At 39.3% G+C, this 20,261-nt stretch overlaps 1 protein-coding gene and 1 long non-coding RNA gene across 20 annotated transcripts in view; one reads left to right on the top strand and one right to left on the bottom strand.

Moving 5' to 3' along the window:
• MEIS2 (Meis homeobox 2) overlaps positions 1–20,261 on the top strand; it is a 202,720-nt gene that overhangs the window by 47,672 nt on the left and 134,787 nt on the right. For all 17 annotated transcript variants that reach the window (XM_006132700.4, XM_006132698.4, XM_075927029.2 and 14 more), the window contains one exon: positions 8,111–8,256. In XM_006132700.4, the coding sequence (XP_006132762.1) occupies positions 8,111–8,256 (146 nt within the window). The remainder of the gene's footprint in view (positions 1–8,110; positions 8,257–20,261) is intronic.
• On the bottom strand, positions 8,141–14,851 carry LOC112547392 (uncharacterized). Of its 3 annotated transcripts, none has more exons than XR_012903415.2 (4): positions 14,731–14,851; positions 13,645–13,782; positions 10,003–10,224; positions 8,141–8,272 (listed from the first exon to the last, which is right to left on the bottom strand). It is a non-coding gene; the product is annotated as an uncharacterized LOC112547392 (long non-coding RNA). The 3 variants fall into 3 exon arrangements; XR_016349641.1 differs by lacking the exon at positions 8,141–8,272 and adding an exon at positions 8,457–8,593 and having other exon boundaries at positions 10,130–10,224; XR_012903416.2 differs by lacking the exon at positions 8,141–8,272 and adding an exon at positions 8,465–8,593.

Below are 20,261 nucleotides of genomic sequence, written 5' to 3'. Positions count from 1 at the left end.
AACATCCTTTCCCTCCCTACAAATAGAATATTTATAACAAATGCCTCACTGAAAAGAATAATATGTAAAGAACAAAGAAAGACACCTATTCGGAAACAGAAAATAGCACATTCTTTTTTTTTATTATTGAGTTGCTCAGTTTATTCGTGGGTATTTTGCCATCAACATATGTAATTCTTTTCCAAGTCAGGGTGTCTATATGCGTTCCTAAATGTGGGTGCATACGTACACCGTGCACCAAAGCTGAAAGGTTTTCTTAGCAGTGTCCATTGACCCATACGTGTGTGGTTTGTCTCCCTGTGTTTGCAGCCATAATAGATCATATGGGTCGATGAATCCCAGTTCCTTCTTACTGTAGCCTGGCCTCAGTCAGAACCCCTGTTCCTTAATGCTCTTAGCTTGCCAAGAAGAACCCTGAAATAACTCCCCTTATTTTGAAATAACAAGTGGAGTGTCCACACTACCAAGCATGTTATTTTGAAATAATGGGCTGGTTATTTTGAAATAATAACTCCTGCTTTCCACAACGAATAATGTTTATTTTGAAATAGTTAGCAAATCCACATTAAAGGAGCCTGCCTCAAATGAATTTTGAGGCTTCCCTGTAGTGTGGACACTCTAGTTTGCAATAGTTATTTTGGGAGTTATTATTTTGAAATAATTTCCTAATGTAAACATAAGAGTGAGCTATTTTCCCTTTTTTCTGTGTATAGTTGTTCTTGTTGGTGTTCTGTAGTTGTTTGACAGATGTAATTCTTTCCCTCATTGCCAAATGGGGGAAAGTAGTTGATATAGTAACTACAGCTTACAAACAGGGGCTTATTCCTTACTGAGGAAAACACACTAAAATGCCACTCAGGTAGGGAGGGGGCCTTCTGATAAAGGTACAAAACTGGGACTTAGGAGAGCTAAGTCTTATTTCTGCTTTCTCACAGTGATTTTTGGTGATTTTATTTTAGTCACTGAGGCTACCTCTACACAGCAGGGCTAAAGTCCAATTAAGATACGCAACTTGACCTACGTCAACTGCATAGCTTAAGTTGAAATAGCTTAATTCGGCTTTTGGCACTGTCTATACAGCAGGAAGTCAAAGGAAGAACATTCTTCCCTCAACTTCCCTGACTCCTCATGAAATGAAGGTTACCATGAATCAGAGTAAGAAGTCCTCCAGCTCAACATTATTTCAGAATAAAGGCTTGTAGTGTAGATGCGCATTTTATTATTTCAGAATAATGTCAGTTATTCTGAAATAAAGGAGCTGTGTAGACGTACCCTGAGGCTATGTCTATACTGCAGGCTTTTGCTGGCAGAGAGTATGCTAACGAAGCGCTCATTAGCATTTGTCATGCTGTCATTTGCATAGTCTCTGCCAATGCTTTTTGCGCAAAAACAAGCAATGTAGATGGGGCCGTTTTGCATAAAAAAACCCTTTTACACAAGATCTGTATACCTCCTTTTTTGAGGCAGAAGAATCTTGCTCAAAATCGTTATTTGCTCAAAATGGACCTGCCTACACTGCTTGTTTTGTGCAAACATCTCTTGTGCAAAAAGCATTGGGGGAGAATATGCAAATGACAGCATGACAAATGCTAATGAGAGCTTCATTAACATACTCTCTGCCGACAAAAGCCTGCAGCATGGACATAGCCTGCAAGTCCACATTCTGAAGAGCATTTAGTTTGGTGCAGAGTTAGGAAAGTATCTGGATGTTCCTCCTACACCGTGTAAGAGCTAAAAGGAAATATTGTAGTCCTTGTACTCTGGGAAGCTCAAGATCTTATTTCTTGAGATGCACAAAAAGGTGGAGCTATGTTTTTGCCCCACAAAATATTGCTGGCAGGGCAGGACTGATGCAGTAGGGGAATAAAAATGTACTTAATAAAGATGTATTGTAGTGCTGCATAGTGGGAATTCTGGCACCTTATTGCTATGGGCTGTGTGTTAAAAGTACTGTTTTGTCCATCATATCACTATACCTCAGTTCTCTTTCAGTTAAATGGGGCAAATAATGTTTTTTACTCAGCAAAGTATTATGCGACAAAACTAATTAACATGGTTTCTGATGATTATTAATTTTTTAAAAACTCTATAAAGGAGTTATGATCAACTGAGGCATCCAAGCCCACCGCCCAGTGGTTTCACCCAGAGTGGGATGGAAGTGAAGTCCTCTCTCAGAGGGGGCCTTGATTCTAGATCTGGTTTTGTCTACTGCGTTAGTTCCTTCCAGGACAGGTTGTGTGACCTCAGAGTATATTATCAGAGAGGTAGCCGTGTTAGTCTGAATCTGCAAAAGCAGCAAGGAGTCCTGTGGCACCTTATAGACTAACTGCTGTGTAGGAGCATAAGCTTTCGTGGGCAAAGACATGCATCTGACGAAGTGGGTCTTTGCCCACGAAAGCTTATGCTCCTACACTGCAGTTAGTCTATAAGGAGCCACAGGACTCCTTGCCGCTTCTGCAGAGTATATTAGACTCTTGAGGTTTCCTAGGTCTTTTCCATATGATCAGCAATTGGGGTAGTTGGAAGAGAAGCAATTTGTTTCTGTCAGGGATTGTTTTTATTGATCTATTGAGATACTTGGTTGATAATGGTTGTACAGCACCCAGAGCTCCATTTATAAATTTAAACAAATAATGGCAGGTGCAAATGTGTGTGCACATGCAATTCCCACCACATGATTTTCATGCAGAACTCCCCCTTCATTAAACTATGGGACCTGAATAATCCCACAGAAGTTTGCATAAAAAAACTACATCTGTACTGCACTTTATGATATATATACAATTTGATTTTTCTTTCCAAAACTCAGATCTGTTAAAGTAGTCGTATTATTTTTAATATAGTGACAAATTTTCTTTTACTCCTAGTTGAGGTGTTTCCATTCTCTCTTTCCTTCAACAATGAGGGTTTCATGGTTATCAGTTGCCTTACCTGATGCTGGTGAAATGCACCATATTTTGGAAGTAATGGTTTTCTGGGTGCGTTGGTGGTTATGATGGAGGCAAGAGAACTGCTCCTGGAGTTTGGACCTGTATTAGTACTAGGCTTCTGTGGTTATCCCATTGGGTTCTACCATTTCCCTTAGAGTACGAATTAGGTATTTTCCAAGTGCATCAATGACATTCAAAAATTGTATTCAGATGCCGTTTGAACAGCCATCTAAGCTATGGTAAGTCTAGCACTGCCTTTTTCTTTCCTGTGGAGAGAAGAACACCATAGGACTAATTGGGGAATGGGGGGAATGTTGACAGTATGGAGCCATATTGCCAGAGAAAGGTTGATGGGCTGCAGCATGATCGGGCAGCTCCTCTGCAGAATTGGAACTGCTAATCCCTAGTGATCCCTGAGGTCTGTGAGCTTTGGGAGCTACATCCGTAGCTTCCGCCAGGATCCTTGCCATTTCCACAAACTCTTCCATTTGAGGGGAGTATTTGTTAGGACTCATGCATACTAGCTCAGTGAGGCAATCCTGGATTTACACTGGAGAAACTGAGGCCAGGTTTTATCCCACTGTCTGTCTCTTTATCCCATAACAACAAAAAACTGTTAAGGTCAATATTTGACTGACTTGCATACCGTGTGCTCTGCCCCCTTACAATGGGTGCTACTGAGCATGCTATACTGTTATCGCACCTTTACCCAATTCTTAGGGCTCAAGGTGTAACCCTGTTAATTTAAATACCCACCCTCACCTAATTCCTAGGCCTCATAGTGTAACTTCCTGCAGGTTTGCAGGACTTTTTATGGTAATATCTTTACTCTCCATTTATTAACAATTACCAAGCAAGGAGAATACACGTGCTAAGCATACACTGCCATGCTCACCAATCCTGATCAAGGCAAGTAAACTTCCCCTGTTGGCCAACCAAGGTCAGTCTTGTCTGGATTTTGGTTGCTGCACATCATGGTCAAGCAGAGGATTCTTGGCAGTTCTGATATTAGGCTGTGTCTTGGAAGGGAGTTTTTCCAGGTCTTTCCTTATTATTCTTTCTGTTCCTTCCTTTCTTTTCTTCCTTTTCTGCTGGTCTCCTTCTTGGATCCCAGTTTATATAGTGAAACCTTGAGTCCTGGTTAGATATACCTTAACCAATTATTTTACTAAAATTTTATTAACCAATTATAACATCGTTGACCAAATTATATAACCAATCATACCCCCCCCCCCACACACACCTACATTGATTTACATATAGGAAAATTAATTATGCAGCAGACAGAAAGAATTAAAAATCAGAGATCATACAAATAAACAATAGGAAAGTGAGGACCATAATCACAGAATGAGGATTTCACAACTCCAACTAGTAATAAGTAGTTTCTTGCCAGACGTAATGCTGTCATTTTCTTTAACCATCTTGAGATCTATTTCTTTATCTTGTGATAGTGGGTGCCATTAGGACAGAGTCTCTTTTAACAGCCTGGGGATTACACTATTTTAATGCAGTTTATATGGAATGTTGGTATGTGACTCCTTGCTTTACAGCTAATGGCTGCTGCTCTTTCAGTCTGGCTGCTGATGAAGGCTTTAGGTTTTAGCCTTTCAATATGGCTACCGGCCTTCCAATATGGCTACAGAAAAAAAGGCTGTATCCTTACAATATAGTGCTTAGAATCTATAATGTAAGCAAGTAAGGCATTGTGTCTCTTTCTCCACTGACTTGTACCCTGTATAGTCATTTACGCCCGGACAAAGCAGTGGCAGGATTTTTGCCCAGGTGTCACACTCTCTACAAAGGGGTAAATGACTACCCACTGTGCAAGGTAGTGGACTATTGGCTCCACCATTTTTCTGCAGTGGGATAAAAAGATAGACAGTGGGTCAAAATATCTTTAGTTTCAGCCGTGTGAATCCAAAGTTACTCCACTGAGGTGGTATGTATTGTAGCAATTTTATAATATTTGAGGTTTGAGTCTGCCATTCTTATGCATTGTCTAGCACCTTAGTATTTGGTCAAATCAGAAGGACCAATCGTGTAATAAGGACGGTGAAATTGGACCCTCAAATAATTAAAATATTATTCTTTTTCATATGACAATATTTCACATACAATTAATCTGTTATGAAATAGGATTAAAGGATCTGAAATCTGTTTCTGAACTCACTAGTGATGATGCTACGCCTTTGCATTCACCGGAGTTATTCCTCATTTACCCTAGTGCAAATAAAACCAGGATCAATATTGAAGAAGTAAAATGTCCATTGTGAATGCAGTAGCCCTTTCAGTCATGTTTACTCATGTGAGTAGCCCCACTGAATACAGAGCATTAAGGATTTGTAGGACTGAGTCCTTAGTTTGCACATGTTGCTCAGTGGCAGTTAGTTTGTCTGTGGGATTTTTCCCCACTCCGTAACTCATTGATCTAGGAACACAGCTCTTACGATGAGTTTTCATCTACTGATGTTATTTAGAGGTGCTTGGCTTAAATTTCCTTTCATGGGGTGAGGGGAGAGATTAAGGAAACATTGTCTCTCATCTCTTGTACCATTGAATAGGCACTGCAAGCTTTGCCGAACTTTCATCTCCGGCACTATTATTTGCCTTTTAAAGCAAGGATATTCACAATCTCTCCAAAAGGTGTAAATGATCCTTTAAGACTACTAGTTATTTCAGCTTCTTAAACATACACACACACACACCCCTACAGAGAAATAGGGATAGTTTATATATGTGTATTTACAGTGTGTGTACGTCTTTGTACCAATAAAGGGACAGAGACTGGAGGGGAAAAGATTTTAAATCTACATGCCTATATGCCTAGATTTTACATAGGGAGACAAAGATATCTTTATCCAGACAATAGATAGACAAACAGACTGACTGACTTCAAACTTGCACTTTCAGTGTGGCTGTTTCTAACCGCCTCCTCCCCACCCGCATCTCCGGGTACTGCTTTTCAAAACTGCCTGAGGCTACAGTACAGCACCTCAGATCCCCAAGGCCCATTGCCTAGCTCCTAATAGCCACTCTCCATCTGTGTCACATGAACAGCTGATGAGATAGCTCCAGTGTCTGTATTTTGGAGAGCACATCCACCCAGGTTAAAATGCTGGGGTTGCCAAGGAGCAGTCAGAAGCCATTAGTGTTTGTGAGAATTTGCCTTGCAGCAGTTCCTTGGCATAGTGGAAAGGGTGTGTGTGTGTGTGTGTGTGTGCGCGCGCGTGAATACACGCACACGAGGGGGACGGGTAGGAGTGGAGAACATGGGGACGAGCTGAAAAGAAGGGAGTTGATTCTGAATAGCCAACATTTCTCAAAAGTAATTGGTTTGTGACACTGCATAGGGCCGGGCATCATTTCTTTTGATTATTTTTGCGCCCATTTGACTCACCTTTGTTTATCATTAACAGAAGCCAAAGAAAAAGAGAGCAGCAATTTCGGGGTCTTGCTCTGGTGTTTGGGCAGATGGAAGGGAACTGCTCTGCCTTGGGGCAGGGTGATTGTAATGAAGTGGCCTGTCAGTCTGTAAATAGTGAGGGTCATCTCTTCCATGTGATGGAGGGTATCACATTGCAGTGAAAATGGAAATGTCAATAAAATTAATCTGCCAGCTCTTTGCTGTGGCTTTTCCATTTCTCTGATCCAGGAGGATTGGCTTTTTCTTTTCTTTTTTTCTTTTCTTTTCTTTTCCACAAGAGAAGGCAGTGGGAGAAGGGTGAGTGGGCACAGAGGAAGTAGATGAAGCTGAAATAAAAGTTTCGCAGTAAATGGTCTATATGTAGCCGTAACGTATTTGTTTTAGTAGCACTAAAGAGCTAGAAGAGGCTATAGGAATTAGCTCGTGGATCTGTAGCATTCCTCAGGAAGCTATAGAGCGTCTAGCTCAGGCTACATTGAGCACAGAGTTTATTGTTTTAGGCTTTCTTGGACAAGGTTTTTACTTAGCATGGGATTTATGGCATTTACTGCTAATGAATGTCTATTCTTAAATTACAAAAACCACCGTCTCAGCGCAATTCCCAGATGTCCTTCCAGGACCTCGGCTTCTTAAACACCAGCAGGGAGCATAAACTCTCCACTTCTCTGTTTTCCTCTTTCGTGTGGCTCCAGGCTAATGATGTGTAAGGAAAACATAGCAATCTATAAAGTCTCAGTGCTGTCCCAGTATTCTTCATTTATTTTGCATTTGATTATGCCACAAGTCGGATCTTGTTTCTTTCCTTTTTTAAAAGTTATTAGTTCAAATATTAATGTAGGAATATGGCATATATTGCTGCTCTTGATTGATGCCTTCCCAAAAACAGGAAGACGTGCTCGTATGAATTTTAAGAAAGTAGGGGTCCTGCAATGCCTTGCCAGAAGAGTTTTTCAGATACATAATTTAGATGCCCTCCAGGCAGGCTTTCAAGGCATTTTTGCTGGAGGGCAAGAAAAAATAACTATGACTGTTAAAAGTAAATGATTTTTGCTAATGCACAATTAATGCCAGGGAAAAGCACAGAAGAGAAAGATGTTGATGGAAAGTTCTGATTAAGTGAGCACCCTACCTTGATGTGCATTTTTTTTTAATGATAATGATCACTGATGCAGAGATGTAGAAGTTTTCATGTCATGCAAATGCTATGTGCAGGATCATATGCGGTGTGTGTGTGTGTGCGTGCGCGCGTGCGTGTGTGTGTGTGGAGGTGATAGCTATGGGGAGGGGCTGATCAGACAGTGTGCTTTGTGCACTGAACAGTGACACAGTTACTGTCACCTATGCAGAGGGCTTAGAATATATAGACTACAGAACATCTAACTTGAATACATACAGTATGCATTCAGTAGGGTTGTAAGCATGCATTTACAGTGAATGGGTTTTCTTGTGGCAGGTTTTCCCACACTGAATCCTGTAATTGACAAAGAGCTATTGCACTGTGTCAAGCACACAATTATAATTGAATTAATGATATGTGCATGTGTGAGACACAAAATTAGTATTTGGAGAGACATGGTTTCTAATTTTTACATATTTGTATCACCAACCATATTTAATGAGAAAATGCATGTGCCTGATGTTCTATCAAATAAAAATAAAGCTGCATTAGTTTCCTAATAATTAAGGATACCTTTTAGTTTATATATTTTTGGTTTATTATGTTTCCTTCCCCTTCTTTTGTTCTTTCTAATAGGGGATGGTTTAGACAACAGCGTAGCCTCACCTGGTACAGGTGACGATGATGATCCAGACAAGGACAAAAAGCGTCAGAAGAAAAGAGGCATTTTCCCCAAAGTAGCAACAAATATCATGCGAGCGTGGCTTTTCCAGCATCTCACAGTAAGTGGAGACCAAACTAATAAAAACATAAAAAATAAATTTTTGTTCATATGCCTGATGAGGTTTGTTCGTTATTATTAGAAATCAATTGTCTCCATCATTTCCTGAATGATAGTAGGGATCAGTGAGCACTTTTATTTTTTTCCAGAAGCTTTTTTCTGTATTTATTTATTTCAGTCTTGGAATCATGACAAGTTGAATATACATCATAAGATCTTAGCATGAAACAGTATTACAGTAGAAGGTAGTCATTTTTGCTTTGCGTTCCAATAGTGAGAACTGTTCAAAATGTTCTTAAGATGAAAAGGGGTTTCTTCATTTGGAATATAGTGTGTGTCTGTAGATAGATAGATATAGTGACAATTAATCAAGGTGTTGAATCACTCCATCCTCTGGATTGGGTTATTTATGGCTTTTGTTTACAACAACCCTTATATGTTTCGGAAGGCAAGTAATATTCCCCAGTGTAGCTATTCCAACGTACATTGCAGGATGCTGGAGAAGTCATAAAACAGCTTGCAAACTTGTCATGTGTTAGTTTACATGAGAAATATATAAAGCTTATAGGCTCTCTAATTCCTCAGTTCTATAAAAGAGATTAAAACACTTTTTTTTCTTTTAAAGCTGTTCTTCAAGTCCATTATCTTAAAAGCTAGCCCTATTCTCTTCTGGGGGAAAGAGATTAAATATCTGAAAAAGCATCACTTTTAGTAACAATCTATCTTTGTCCTCCTGTTTGCAACTGGTTTTGTGTGTTGGTGTTCTGTTGACTATGACAGCTTTACTTAAGTATCAAAATACATTTTTAAAGAACTGGTAACTCTCCTATAGTTTACTAGTCAGATGGAAATGTTAGAAAATGGTAAAAATATCATTGATGATAGATTTTTTTTTCACCTCTTCCTATGAAATTGTTCCCTCCTCATTCCGTTTGGGCTAACGATTAAAAAGATAATAGCACGGCTAACTACCTCACATAAGGGCTTCTTTCTGATTACCAAAGTTACACATGTCCATAGTTGCTGATGTTACAGTGTCGTGATTCCTGGACAAGGTAACCCTTTTATTTATAGCAGTGGCTCGTAGAACAGCTAAGGGGAGGCAGGGGAGCAGTAAGTAGATCCACATTTCTAAACCATCATTTTGATGTAAGGACATTAGTAGCAAACTAAGGTGCATTGATCTGGCCTGTGGGGTCAGGATTAGCTAGAATAGCCAGTGTCTCTGCTGGAGTAGTGGTTATTCTTGCCTTCCAGCTATGGCCATTTCAAAGGTCAGGTGCCCTGTACCCACTTGGCTCAGAGGAATTAGACAGAACATGAGTCTCTGGGCTGATTACTTAACCAAAGACAAAATAATGAGTCCTAAGCAAATACTGACTAATTGAAAGGGCTGTAAATCCATTACATATTGGTCAGGGATAATCAGGAGTATTTAATCACTTTTATCTATTCAGGAGCACTGAAGCTGCAACAGCAAAGCCCTGAACCTTGCCATGTGCTTATTATTCTCATCATTATCAAAATTACTTCACAGCTGTTCTTTGCTACATCACCTCAGCTGGAGATTTACTAACCTGTAAAATGTTTTTAATTTGGAAGTCGAGTGAGTGTGAGGAGAGGGTTTTTCATTTTTAGCTGGAGAGTATGACTACAGGAACAGCAAGGGGAAACAGCTAAAACCACGGCCCACAAATAATCCATTTTCTTTCACACAAGCCTTCATGTTCATTTCCTTAACTCTTACCAAAGTTTTCAATTTCTTGTTTTCCCCCCCTTGCTTCCTTTCTTTCTTGTGTGCGCATTGAAAGCATTCAACACATGCTTACTGAACAATCAGCTATCTCTCACTTATCTTGAGAAAAAATCCTCACGGCTTTGCCTTTTGGAAATCCACCCCCTCCATTCTCCACCACCTCCTTTGCCCCACATGAATTGAGGAAGTTCAGCAGCTTTGATGAGGATGTTCCTGAAAAAAACACACCCAAAAAACACAAAACCTTTTACCTTCCAGGATTTAATGAGTTTGCATGTGCTGAAAGATTTACTGTGCTGTAATTCTCAGACCTGAGAATTGATAATGGAGACCCCTAACTAGTGCAATGGAAATTCAGAAACATTTTTTGCCATAAATGCAGGCAGAGAAGGAAGAGAAGTCTTTCTTCTAAAGATCCTTCACTTTTTCTCAGATTAGCTTGTCCATTCAAATGCCAGCTCTATTGCAAAGGGAATCTATGATGTATAAATTATTGTTTCAAGTAAATTTCTTTACAAAAGGAGTCCATGATTCAATGTACATTCCTTCATTACTACTCTAACCTTATTTCAAATTGGTTTGTCCCTCTTTTGTGCTGTATGACCTGTTCTTGTATTACAATAATCCCCTGATGTACCCTTTTTTCTTTCTTTTTTTTTAAAAGAAACTAATTGAATTATCTCATTATTTTAATTTGTTAAGCAAATGTATTTTACATCTCAGGATGTGTTCTTAAAGAAGGGGCTGCTTAGGCTTTGCCCCTTGAATGGGCCATTGGTGCATTTTGACATTCATGCATTCATTAACGAAAGGAACATAAAAGAACTCTGGTTGTATTTTTTTTTCAAACACCCAACCAGCATGGAGCAACTTTTTCCATAAACCACAGGGGTCTCTCTACATATGTTCTCAACTGCAAGCCATTGTCACCTAGTTTGAATACCTCAAAAGGACAAATAAAAAACTAAAGGCCAACTGTAGCAATTGTTAGCTGTTAGTCTCAATATGACAAAAATCGTTAACCTCTGGTTTTCCTGGAAGAAGAAGCAACTCCAGTCTATCTCTCATAGCATTGACTAAGCTCACAAATTCCTTTAGATGTCAAACTTAGTGGGAAGGTAATTCAGCTCTAACTAATCGTATTCATTTATTACCTTTCTTTAAAGAAAACGCTACCTTTTTTTCTTTATGAAATATTCAGTTATTTTACAATCCCCTAAGATAACCTAATTTAAAAATTGAGTAGCTTCTTTATATAAGCTTGAGTGACTTTTTGAAAAGAGACAGGTGCTTAAATTCTCTTGTAGAATTAATGTATCCCACAGACTCTGCTGGCTTTCATAATTGTCTTAATTTCTTGCCACCTTTTCCATTTTGCAGTAACTTTACTTATGTTAGAAATAAGATACACACATGTTTTTGTTGATGAAAGTGAAAAGCAAGAAATAGAAATTTATGTAATTTCCCTGGATATTGGAATCTGTCTTGCATTTGGAATTACATCGGGACAGGAAGATGAAAAGATCTGAGGATAAATTGGTTGGAAATGTGTATGCTTTTTCTGGATAATGTCCAGTGTTTGAGAAAGTAAAGGAAATCCTAATGTGGTAGTATAAGCTTTTCAATAGTACATAAAGATTATGATATCAGAAAGGTAAACCTGACATTAAGGCTGTTTTTATTTGACTTCAAAGATAGTTAAAGAAAAGAAACAGCGAGAATCTGACCCAAGCCGAGAGTTTATTCATAGCTTTAGAAAACTCCTTTTCCTCCATGCCAAGGAGTCCTTAGTACACTCAATTAGCCTCTCAGACATCTCGCTTTCCTCCCTCAAGTGCTCCCCTATTTGCCCTGCAAAGAACATATTTGATCATGGAATGAAAACAGGAAGTGCTCAGATACAAAGACACCCTTGCTCACATCAATTTTTGAGCTAAACATTTTCTTGTTAGCAACTATAGAAACAACAACAACAGTGCTGTAGTTTAAAAGGGTAGAGGACATTGAAAAATACATGTACATAATCAGAAGTGAATGTAGTCATAAAGGAAGTAATTACATTGTTCTTATACTTTTTGTAATTCATCCTTTGCTGCAGCAAAGAGAACCAAGACCTACACTTTTAGTCCATTCACTACACTCATTTTTTCCTTCTGGTGTAGTGCTAGTAAAACAGAAGATGCAATTATGTTTGTGACACTCATCTGGAGAGATCTCATTTTTTCAAGTCCTAGTTCACTATTGTTCCTTTTATTCAAAGCTTTAAGTATGTGTATATTCACTAAAAGTATATATTTGCCTTTGATACAAAAATACTACCTTGAGTATGCACAGTAAAAAAATCCTTTTATGAATCATTGGGTCACATTCTCAGCTGATATAAATTGGCACAGCTCAGCTGAAGTCACTGGAACTATTCAGCTTTAAATAGGTTCTGGCCAATGTTATTTTTTAAAAACAGATACTCATGGTGATGTTTAGAACAAAAGAATTGATATTATGGGGAAAACACGTTCATTTCCTCCAAATAGTTAACATAACAAGTTTGTGGACCAAATTCAGGTCACATCTACTTCAGAGTAAATCCATTAACTTCTGTGGATTTACATGCATGTCTCTAAGCCCTGGTCTACATTAAGGAGTTATTTCGAAATAACAAGCGGAGCGTCCACAATACCAAGCCTGTTATTTTGAAATAAGGGGCTAGTTATTTCAAAATAATAACTCCTGTTTTCCATGAGGAATAACCCTAACTTTGAATTAGTTATTTCAAAATAGCGGTAGTGAGGATGCTCCGCTGCTGCTGTTTTGAAAAAACTACTCCCCACAGTCATTCAGAATAATTACTTCCCAGTGGTTCTTGGGGCTCTACGTCAAGGTAGCATGTCCACATTAACGGAGTCTACCTTGGACTAATTTTGAGGCTTCGCCATGGTGTGAACATACTATTTCAGAATTATTATTTCAGGAGTTATTATTTTGAAATAATAAGTTATTTTGAAATAATTTCCTAGGTAGACATGCCCTGAGATTACAACCTGGCCCCATATCTTGTTAAATGAGTACATCACCTAGCCACTTGTATAAGTGTCTCCATTGAAACTCAGTATGAATTAGACATTTCACTGCATTTGGTCTTAGAACAGAAGACCTCTGAGCAAAGCCCGCTTTAATAATTTTGGACAAGCCCAGAAAGCAAATACTGTATTCACCCTTCCCCAGTCATAACTGGCCTCCACGCAACATATTCATACCACTTTGCAGAGGATTCGTGAGTAAGGATTTTGAGGAGGGATAGCAAGAAAACTCTTTAGGACACCCCAAACTGAACAGAGTACATTTATAGACAAAGATGAAGAAGCAACTTAATAAACCAACACCTTATTATAGAAGTGCCTCGCAGCTGTTTTTGCTGGTCTTTGTATGGAATTGCTCATTTTAAAAAAATATTGGAAGACATTTGTTCAAGTAAAGTAGGGCTCTTGGGGCTGTGAGGCCTACACAATGAAGAGATTTATGGGCATTATGCTGAATTTGAGTACTTGTACAGGAGCAAATTGTGACCTGTCCTTTGTATCTGTGCAGGAGCGAAAAGGGGTCTAAGATGTTCTTTTACTCTGCAGTGTAGACTACCTGTTTTTGTGATCTGGAGCAGCAAGGAAAGCAGTCTCAATGGAGCTGGTTGTCAGGAAATGGGAAGAACTTCAGAGTCATCATCTGACTCCGGTTCTCCTGGGGCAGCACAACGATGCACTGTCCATAACATGGGGCCTGTGACAAAGCCACAATTTAATCCATGTAACATTACAAACATTAACTAAGTAATTATTTATCATTGTCCATGAAATATTATTGTCACATTTTACAGATGGTTAAACATTAATTGGGAAAGCTAAGCTGGCTTTTCGGGCTTGTCCGAAGCCCATGAGAAAATCATGGCAGAGCTGGATAAGAATGTAGGACTCTTGCTTTTAGTCCTTTGCTTATGCCATTGGACCATGCTGCCTCACACACTGTTGTGCTGTGTTTATTTGTGGCCAGAGGTCACCCTGGATGTTCAACGGAGGAACTGGCTCAGCCGTAGGCTGAGGATAGGAGGGAAGTTACAGGTGTTTTTATTATTATTTAACTTTTGATGTTGATTACTGTTTGTATTACAGAAATGCGTTGGGGCATTGGGGCCCCACTTGTACGCACATAGTAACAGTTAGTGTTTGCCCTAATGTCATTAGTAGCAGCCTGAATACAATAAAGCTGGAAACCACTGAAAATTATGGTGTCTATGGCACTGGGTCTCATGGCCCCAAGAGATCAGTGCTGGGTAGACATAGGAGTGGTAGTAAATAACTTGTGATCCTTAGGAAAAAACAGAGTTGGAGCTTCAACTTTAGTGATTGATGTTAGTTTACATTGCTGAGGCTAATTTCTTCAAAGAAAAGATATAGAAATATTTGTTTGTTTTCAAAATGAAATCTAAGATTGGCCCTGACATTTCTACATCCACCTCTGTACATCCCCATGGGGACATGGGGTTCGAGGCCCTCAAAAGCAAGCTCTGCCTCTGAATGGTTAATCTAATCATTGTTATATAAACATCTGTTCACTCAAAAATTGATGCTTTTGTGATACAATGGTCTATCTGTTTAGTACTACAGCTCTAGTAATTATATTCAGAAAAAACATATTTTTGTTAGATCATGTAGTATAAGGCAGCCTTACCTTCTTGCTCCAGCAAAGAGAGAGAGAGAGAGATTTAAGCTTTTGCATTGTTTTCTGCTAGCTGGGGGAAAACATCTGTGAATTGTTTGAACTGAACCTTACCAGGGACTCTCTGAATCTGTGTCATCTCTGTTTAATTTCAGGAAATGATGTCACAGAGCATTAAATAACAATGCTATGTGATTTATTTTTACTTGTGCATGCTGTCCTAAGCATTTCTGTTACCCAGCAGTGTTTTCAATTAACTGTAAGCTTGCACTTTTTAAAATGTATTCCATAATGCTTTTTTGGAGGGGCATGGGGATGGTTGGGTTTTTAGGGGGTCACCAAGGTTCAGGGCTGTCTAAGGGCTGTAGGGCCATTTGTCATGTGCTTATTTGTACTTGGGACTGGATGTCAGCACTCTCATCACCCATGGCAACCTCCAGGACTGTTGGTTTGCTACAAAGCATGTCTGTGGAAGAAAAACTAAATGTTCTAACCCTATCAGTCAAAAGCACCATTAGATAGTTATAGTACAGGCCTGCATACTGTAGCTTCTGCCTTTATCAAACTTTCTGCACTCCCCCCTTTTCTGTAAAGAATAGAGGACATAAGTCAATTCTGTCTGCCATCTGTCGTCTTTTTAGCTGTTCCTCAAATTAAAGAGACAGTCCAAAATTTCAATAGTCTGATAGACTCATGGAAGGTTTGGGAGTAATTACTACTTTTCCATTTGATTTTTTTCCCTTGGGTCATTCGGGAAGCAAATCTTTATTGCCCATCTCAGAAGGTAAAATATGTTTCTGCTTTAAAAACAGTATTTTCAGAAATGTGTTTGCTGTGTCATAAAGTTGTTATCTAAGAAGATTCTAAATTTTGTATAGGGTGAAATGAACATACACCCACACACATATATAAGTAATCAGGTTTTATTCAGAGAAGTCTGCATAGGTAAAGGAGATGGAATGCGTTGCCCCTCAACCCACGCTCAGGTTGAGGACTGCAGAGGACCCCTTCTATAACCTCTATGAGGGTGATTTGAGTCTGCATAATAGAACTCTTCCATGGCTACCACAATAGCTCTCTACACACCAGTCTATTTGGTGTTAGCTTGCTGCCCTCCTGTCTCTAGTGTGTAAGGGATGTAGTAGCTTCAGTGCTGCCATTCTGCCTGCATCTAGCCTCTTCCCTGTGTACGGATAACATGAGATTTAAGTAGTGTCTTGGCTCTCTTCTGCAGGGTGAAGTTTGCCCATACAACATGTGAAGTAACCTCCTAACCATCAGACAATAGATCTTAGAACCCACTCAATGGCTAGCTTTGGGAAACAAATTTTATTTCCCCATTTAATATTTTTCATGGTATTTTCAAACAAGGTATTAATAACTGGGAAGAGATAGCAACTTAAGTCATGTACTTGGTAGTGCTGTTAAAAATGGCTCAACGGAGCAAGGTAGAGGTAGTAGGCTAGCAAGATATGAACAGTCAATGTGTTTTCTGGTTGTTATCATTAGATTACAAAAGCCTTGTAAAACCAGAAATCCAGGAATTAATTGAAAAAAAGAGAGGAAAGAATGTGAAGGTCCCAGAGTTCATGTGGTGAACTCCCAAAAATAACTGTAAAAATGAAAACTAACCACAAGAATTCATAAAGGTAAAGTTGAAGCTTTGAGGATTGCAAGGTAAAAGAGATTGAATAAAGGCATATGCAAATGTGCATAGCCAAGTGTTTAAAAACTCCCAAAATGTTGCAGTCTTAAATGCTGTGCAACAGAATCTCTGAATATTCAGATCACAATGGAACAAAGGTCAAAGATCATCTGAATAGCTTAAAGTTGCATTGCTTAACAACATTTTGCAATAGGATAGTCACAGAACCTTCTTTCTCCACACTGTAGTTTTTCTTTTTATAGAAAAATTGTTGCAGTTGTTTGTGTAAAATGATACCACCCCTCAGTTTTGCCTTAGGACATGTTTATTTAAAACCACCTTTTCAAGATCTCTGAACAGAATAATTGTTTTTCAGGAATAATTTTCTATAAAATTAGAGCTATAGTGTAATGAGTGTGCAATTCTGTCATCTGCATGCACCATTCCAACATGACTATGAAATGGAGATGTCTAGTCCCATTTCTGTCTAATGAAATGAGTCGTTTATGGCAGACAACATTACTTTTGGTTTCATGGAGTTTGCCTTAAGTTACACTCAGAATACCAATGTATTACATATTTCAGAGTTGATTGTCAGCAGCTGTTTACAGTATCCAAAGCAATCATTGGCACCTTTAAAGATTTATTATTATCTTAAAACATAATAGCAATACAGTTTTCATGCTTTTACATGTGCTATTTTTATTTTTAACTGCTAGTCCCATATCTGCCAGAATTAATTTCAATTGTTTTGTCTAATAGTGGATGATAGGTTGTCAAGTCACTGTATAATGGCATAAAGATATTTTTTAAATCTTGGTTTTATCTTTTTATTATGGTATTTTCAAAGAAAATATTTGTAGCTTTTGACTACTTTGTCCATAAAATGTTTAACACCTCATGACATGCTTTTACAGTCCCAGTACACTGAATCAGAGTTTGAATTTAGTAAAAAAAATCAACTAAAATTTTAGTTTGCTATAAAAAAATCTGTATATATTTATTTGCATGGTTACATAGAAATGTGACTGTCGTGTGGATTATTTTCTGCTTGGATTGAAGTACATTTCTAAGTGGTAGCTGAATATTCTAAAGTGGAAACTATATTTGCCTAAGTCTCAAAGCAATGGTAATTCTGCTGTTCACTTTTATACTGTACAAATAGAGTAGATATTTTCTGAGATGAAAATCTACTCAAGAGTACTTTGAACCCTGTTATACTAATTTGAAAAAAAAATTAACAGATGATATATGCTGCATTATTACCCAATATTGTCTTTTTAAAAACAGCTTCCCTTTTTTCCCTAGCAGGGGCAAACATGTAGGTTTAATTTCACTGTACTGAAATAGTTGCAGATAATTCACAGATTAATGCCTAGCCATCTTTGTCCTTCCGTAATTTTTAAGGGATCTATCTGAGCGCTAATATAGAAACAGCATACGGTAGGAGATGAGACCGTGAGGTCATAATGAGGTCAGTTTTGCTTCCTAATAACCCCAAAGATTATGATTACTTCAAAAGAGCTATTGATTCATACACTATATTAGATATTTGTAAAACCTTCAAGCCCTGCTGATCTGGTTCTGGAATTACCAATTGCTTTAGTGAGGAGGAAGGGCAACATGTCTCCCTCTAGTGACTAGACCACAGAATACTGCTACCAGGGAAACTGGCTGAATGATTAGTACCCTGGACTGGGACTCAGGAAAGTTGGGTTCTTTTTCCTTTTTCTGCTGGTGACCTTGCCTTGGTTCCCCCCTGTATACAGTTGGGGATAATGACACTGGCCTCCTTTAATATACTTTGAGATATGTGGATGAAAAGCATCATATAAGAGTTGCTTAGAATAGCTTTGTTATTACCGACCTGTGCCATTGCTGGGTGCATCCTTGCTGATGAACAGGTCTCATAAATCAGATGTCTGTTCAGGAAATCACATAGTTGTAGACTTCAAAAGCTCAGAATGAACTACCCCAGTCAGGGAGAGTGTATAATACCTAGGGTTGTGATGTGTTCCCCCTGGTCTACACTGAAGAGAACAGCTTTTCAGCAGCAGTAGGTGCATTAGCCCCAATGACCTATGTCTTTCTCCTGTGCTGCTCATTGAGGAAGGTCTCAAGTTCTATCTTTGCTGAAAATCTGTCAACAAGGTTGTTAAAAGCCCATGGAATCTAGTATTCCTCAGCTGTCCTAAGAGGTTCTGAGATTATCCAGGTAATAAGTAAAACTACGCTGGGCACAAATCTTACCCCATGGTATGACTGGGGCTTCCACTGGCATGAAGGGAAGAGAACGGCTAAGTGGCATCAAACAAGACATATAATGCTGGGTTTCAAAGAGTCATTAGATGTTTCTCCTCTTCTTCACTAACCATGGGAGTTTCCTAAAGTGAAGCAGGGCTTTTGACAACTTTCCTACTCCTGCTGGTCCTTTGCAGTCTCTTTTGCTGCATGCAGCTACTTCCCATCTGTTCCTTTCCCAGTGTTTGATTAGCTCGAAGAGGGAGGGGGAAGTGGGACACCCCAGAGTGCACCAGAGGGAAGAGCAAAGGACAAGCAGGAATTAGAAAGCTTCCAAAGACCCTCCTTCACTTTAGGAAAGTCCCATGGCTACTAAGGAGCAGAGAGAGAGGCAGCTGTGAGCTCTTTTGAAGCCTACCTTTGTGTCTGTTTGTAGCCTCCTTACTGCCAGAACAGCAAGCCACAAGGGGAGGCCAATCCTAGGCAAGGGTGTAGGGGATGAAAGTTTTTGTTGCCATTTGCTTGCATAAGGAGGGGTGATAGCAAAGGGGCAGAGACAGCAGGGGTGTGAAGAAAGTGAAATGGATATTTAAAAAGGGTGACAAAAGAGGTTGTATATAAAAAGGGTCAGTGCTACCGAGCATAGGCCCTAGTTTGAATATGTGTTTCTAAGCCCTGCTGAATATTGCTAAGCCCCTGGAGGGTCCTTTGTAATTCCAGTGAGAAAGGGACACTCAGAAGCTCCCTTCTGAATAAATTATTATGTGATGAAACCCAGAGAAATTTGAAAATAAGCTATTTATTGTGCAAGGTAAGAAAAAAATTGTTTAATACCCTCCACCCCCTGCTGCCAGTTACTGCTGCAAAGGAATGTTCCACATGCTCTTGGTTTCTCTCTCTGCCTCCTCTCAGTGCTGTTGGCACTTCATTAAATGAGGTAAAGTCTTCTAGAAGAAAGATGTTGGTGTGTCCTTTGCTGTGGTTGATGGGACGGGCTTCTGTATTTTAGAAGGATCACAATCAACCTATATTGTTTTAACATAATATACCTATTATATCTCAGGCGTAGAGAAGGAGCTTTGTATGTGTGTGTCTCATGCTGTTCACTAAATGTCAAGCAAACATTTCACAAACCAGAAGAAAATCCCACTGCTTAGCGCACATCTAGCCTTTGCAGACAATTCACTACTGTAATTAATTTTAGCTGTCCTGGCTCCATGAAACCTGAACTTGTATCCCACAGTGCTTTTGGATGCAAAGAAACTTCAAAGGAAAAAGCCATGGTCTCCCCTTTTTTCCAAGCATGTTCCATTTACAGCAGGGATGGGCAATAATTTGCGACGGAGAGCCACTCCAAAATTTTGGTAAGTGGTTAAGGGCTGCGCTTGTTTATGGAGGGGGTGCAGGATCTGGGATGGAGGTTATGTGCAGAAGGGAGCTTAAGGAAAAGGATTGGGGTACAGGAGAGGTGTGGGGTATGAGAGGGAGTTTGGATGAAGAAGGGGATGTGATCTGGAACAGGTGCTTGGAGGGCAAGGTCCAGGAGGGGTGATGGGTGCAGGAGAGAATTCTGGCCTGAGGCAAGGGTGCAGGAGGGAGTTCAGGGTCAGGGAGGGAGTTGTGACCTGGGAAGGAGGGGAGGGGATGCAGAGGGTTT

The sequence above is a fragment of the Pelodiscus sinensis genome, chromosome 5 (assembly GCF_052426305.1).
Source record: "Pelodiscus sinensis isolate ZL-2025 chromosome 5, ASM5242630v1, whole genome shotgun sequence".
In the NCBI taxonomy this organism is placed as follows: domain Eukaryota; kingdom Metazoa; phylum Chordata; order Testudines; family Trionychidae; genus Pelodiscus; species Pelodiscus sinensis.
Note: the sequence above shows the minus strand (reverse complement) of the source record. Positions and strands in the feature narration are given on the sequence as shown.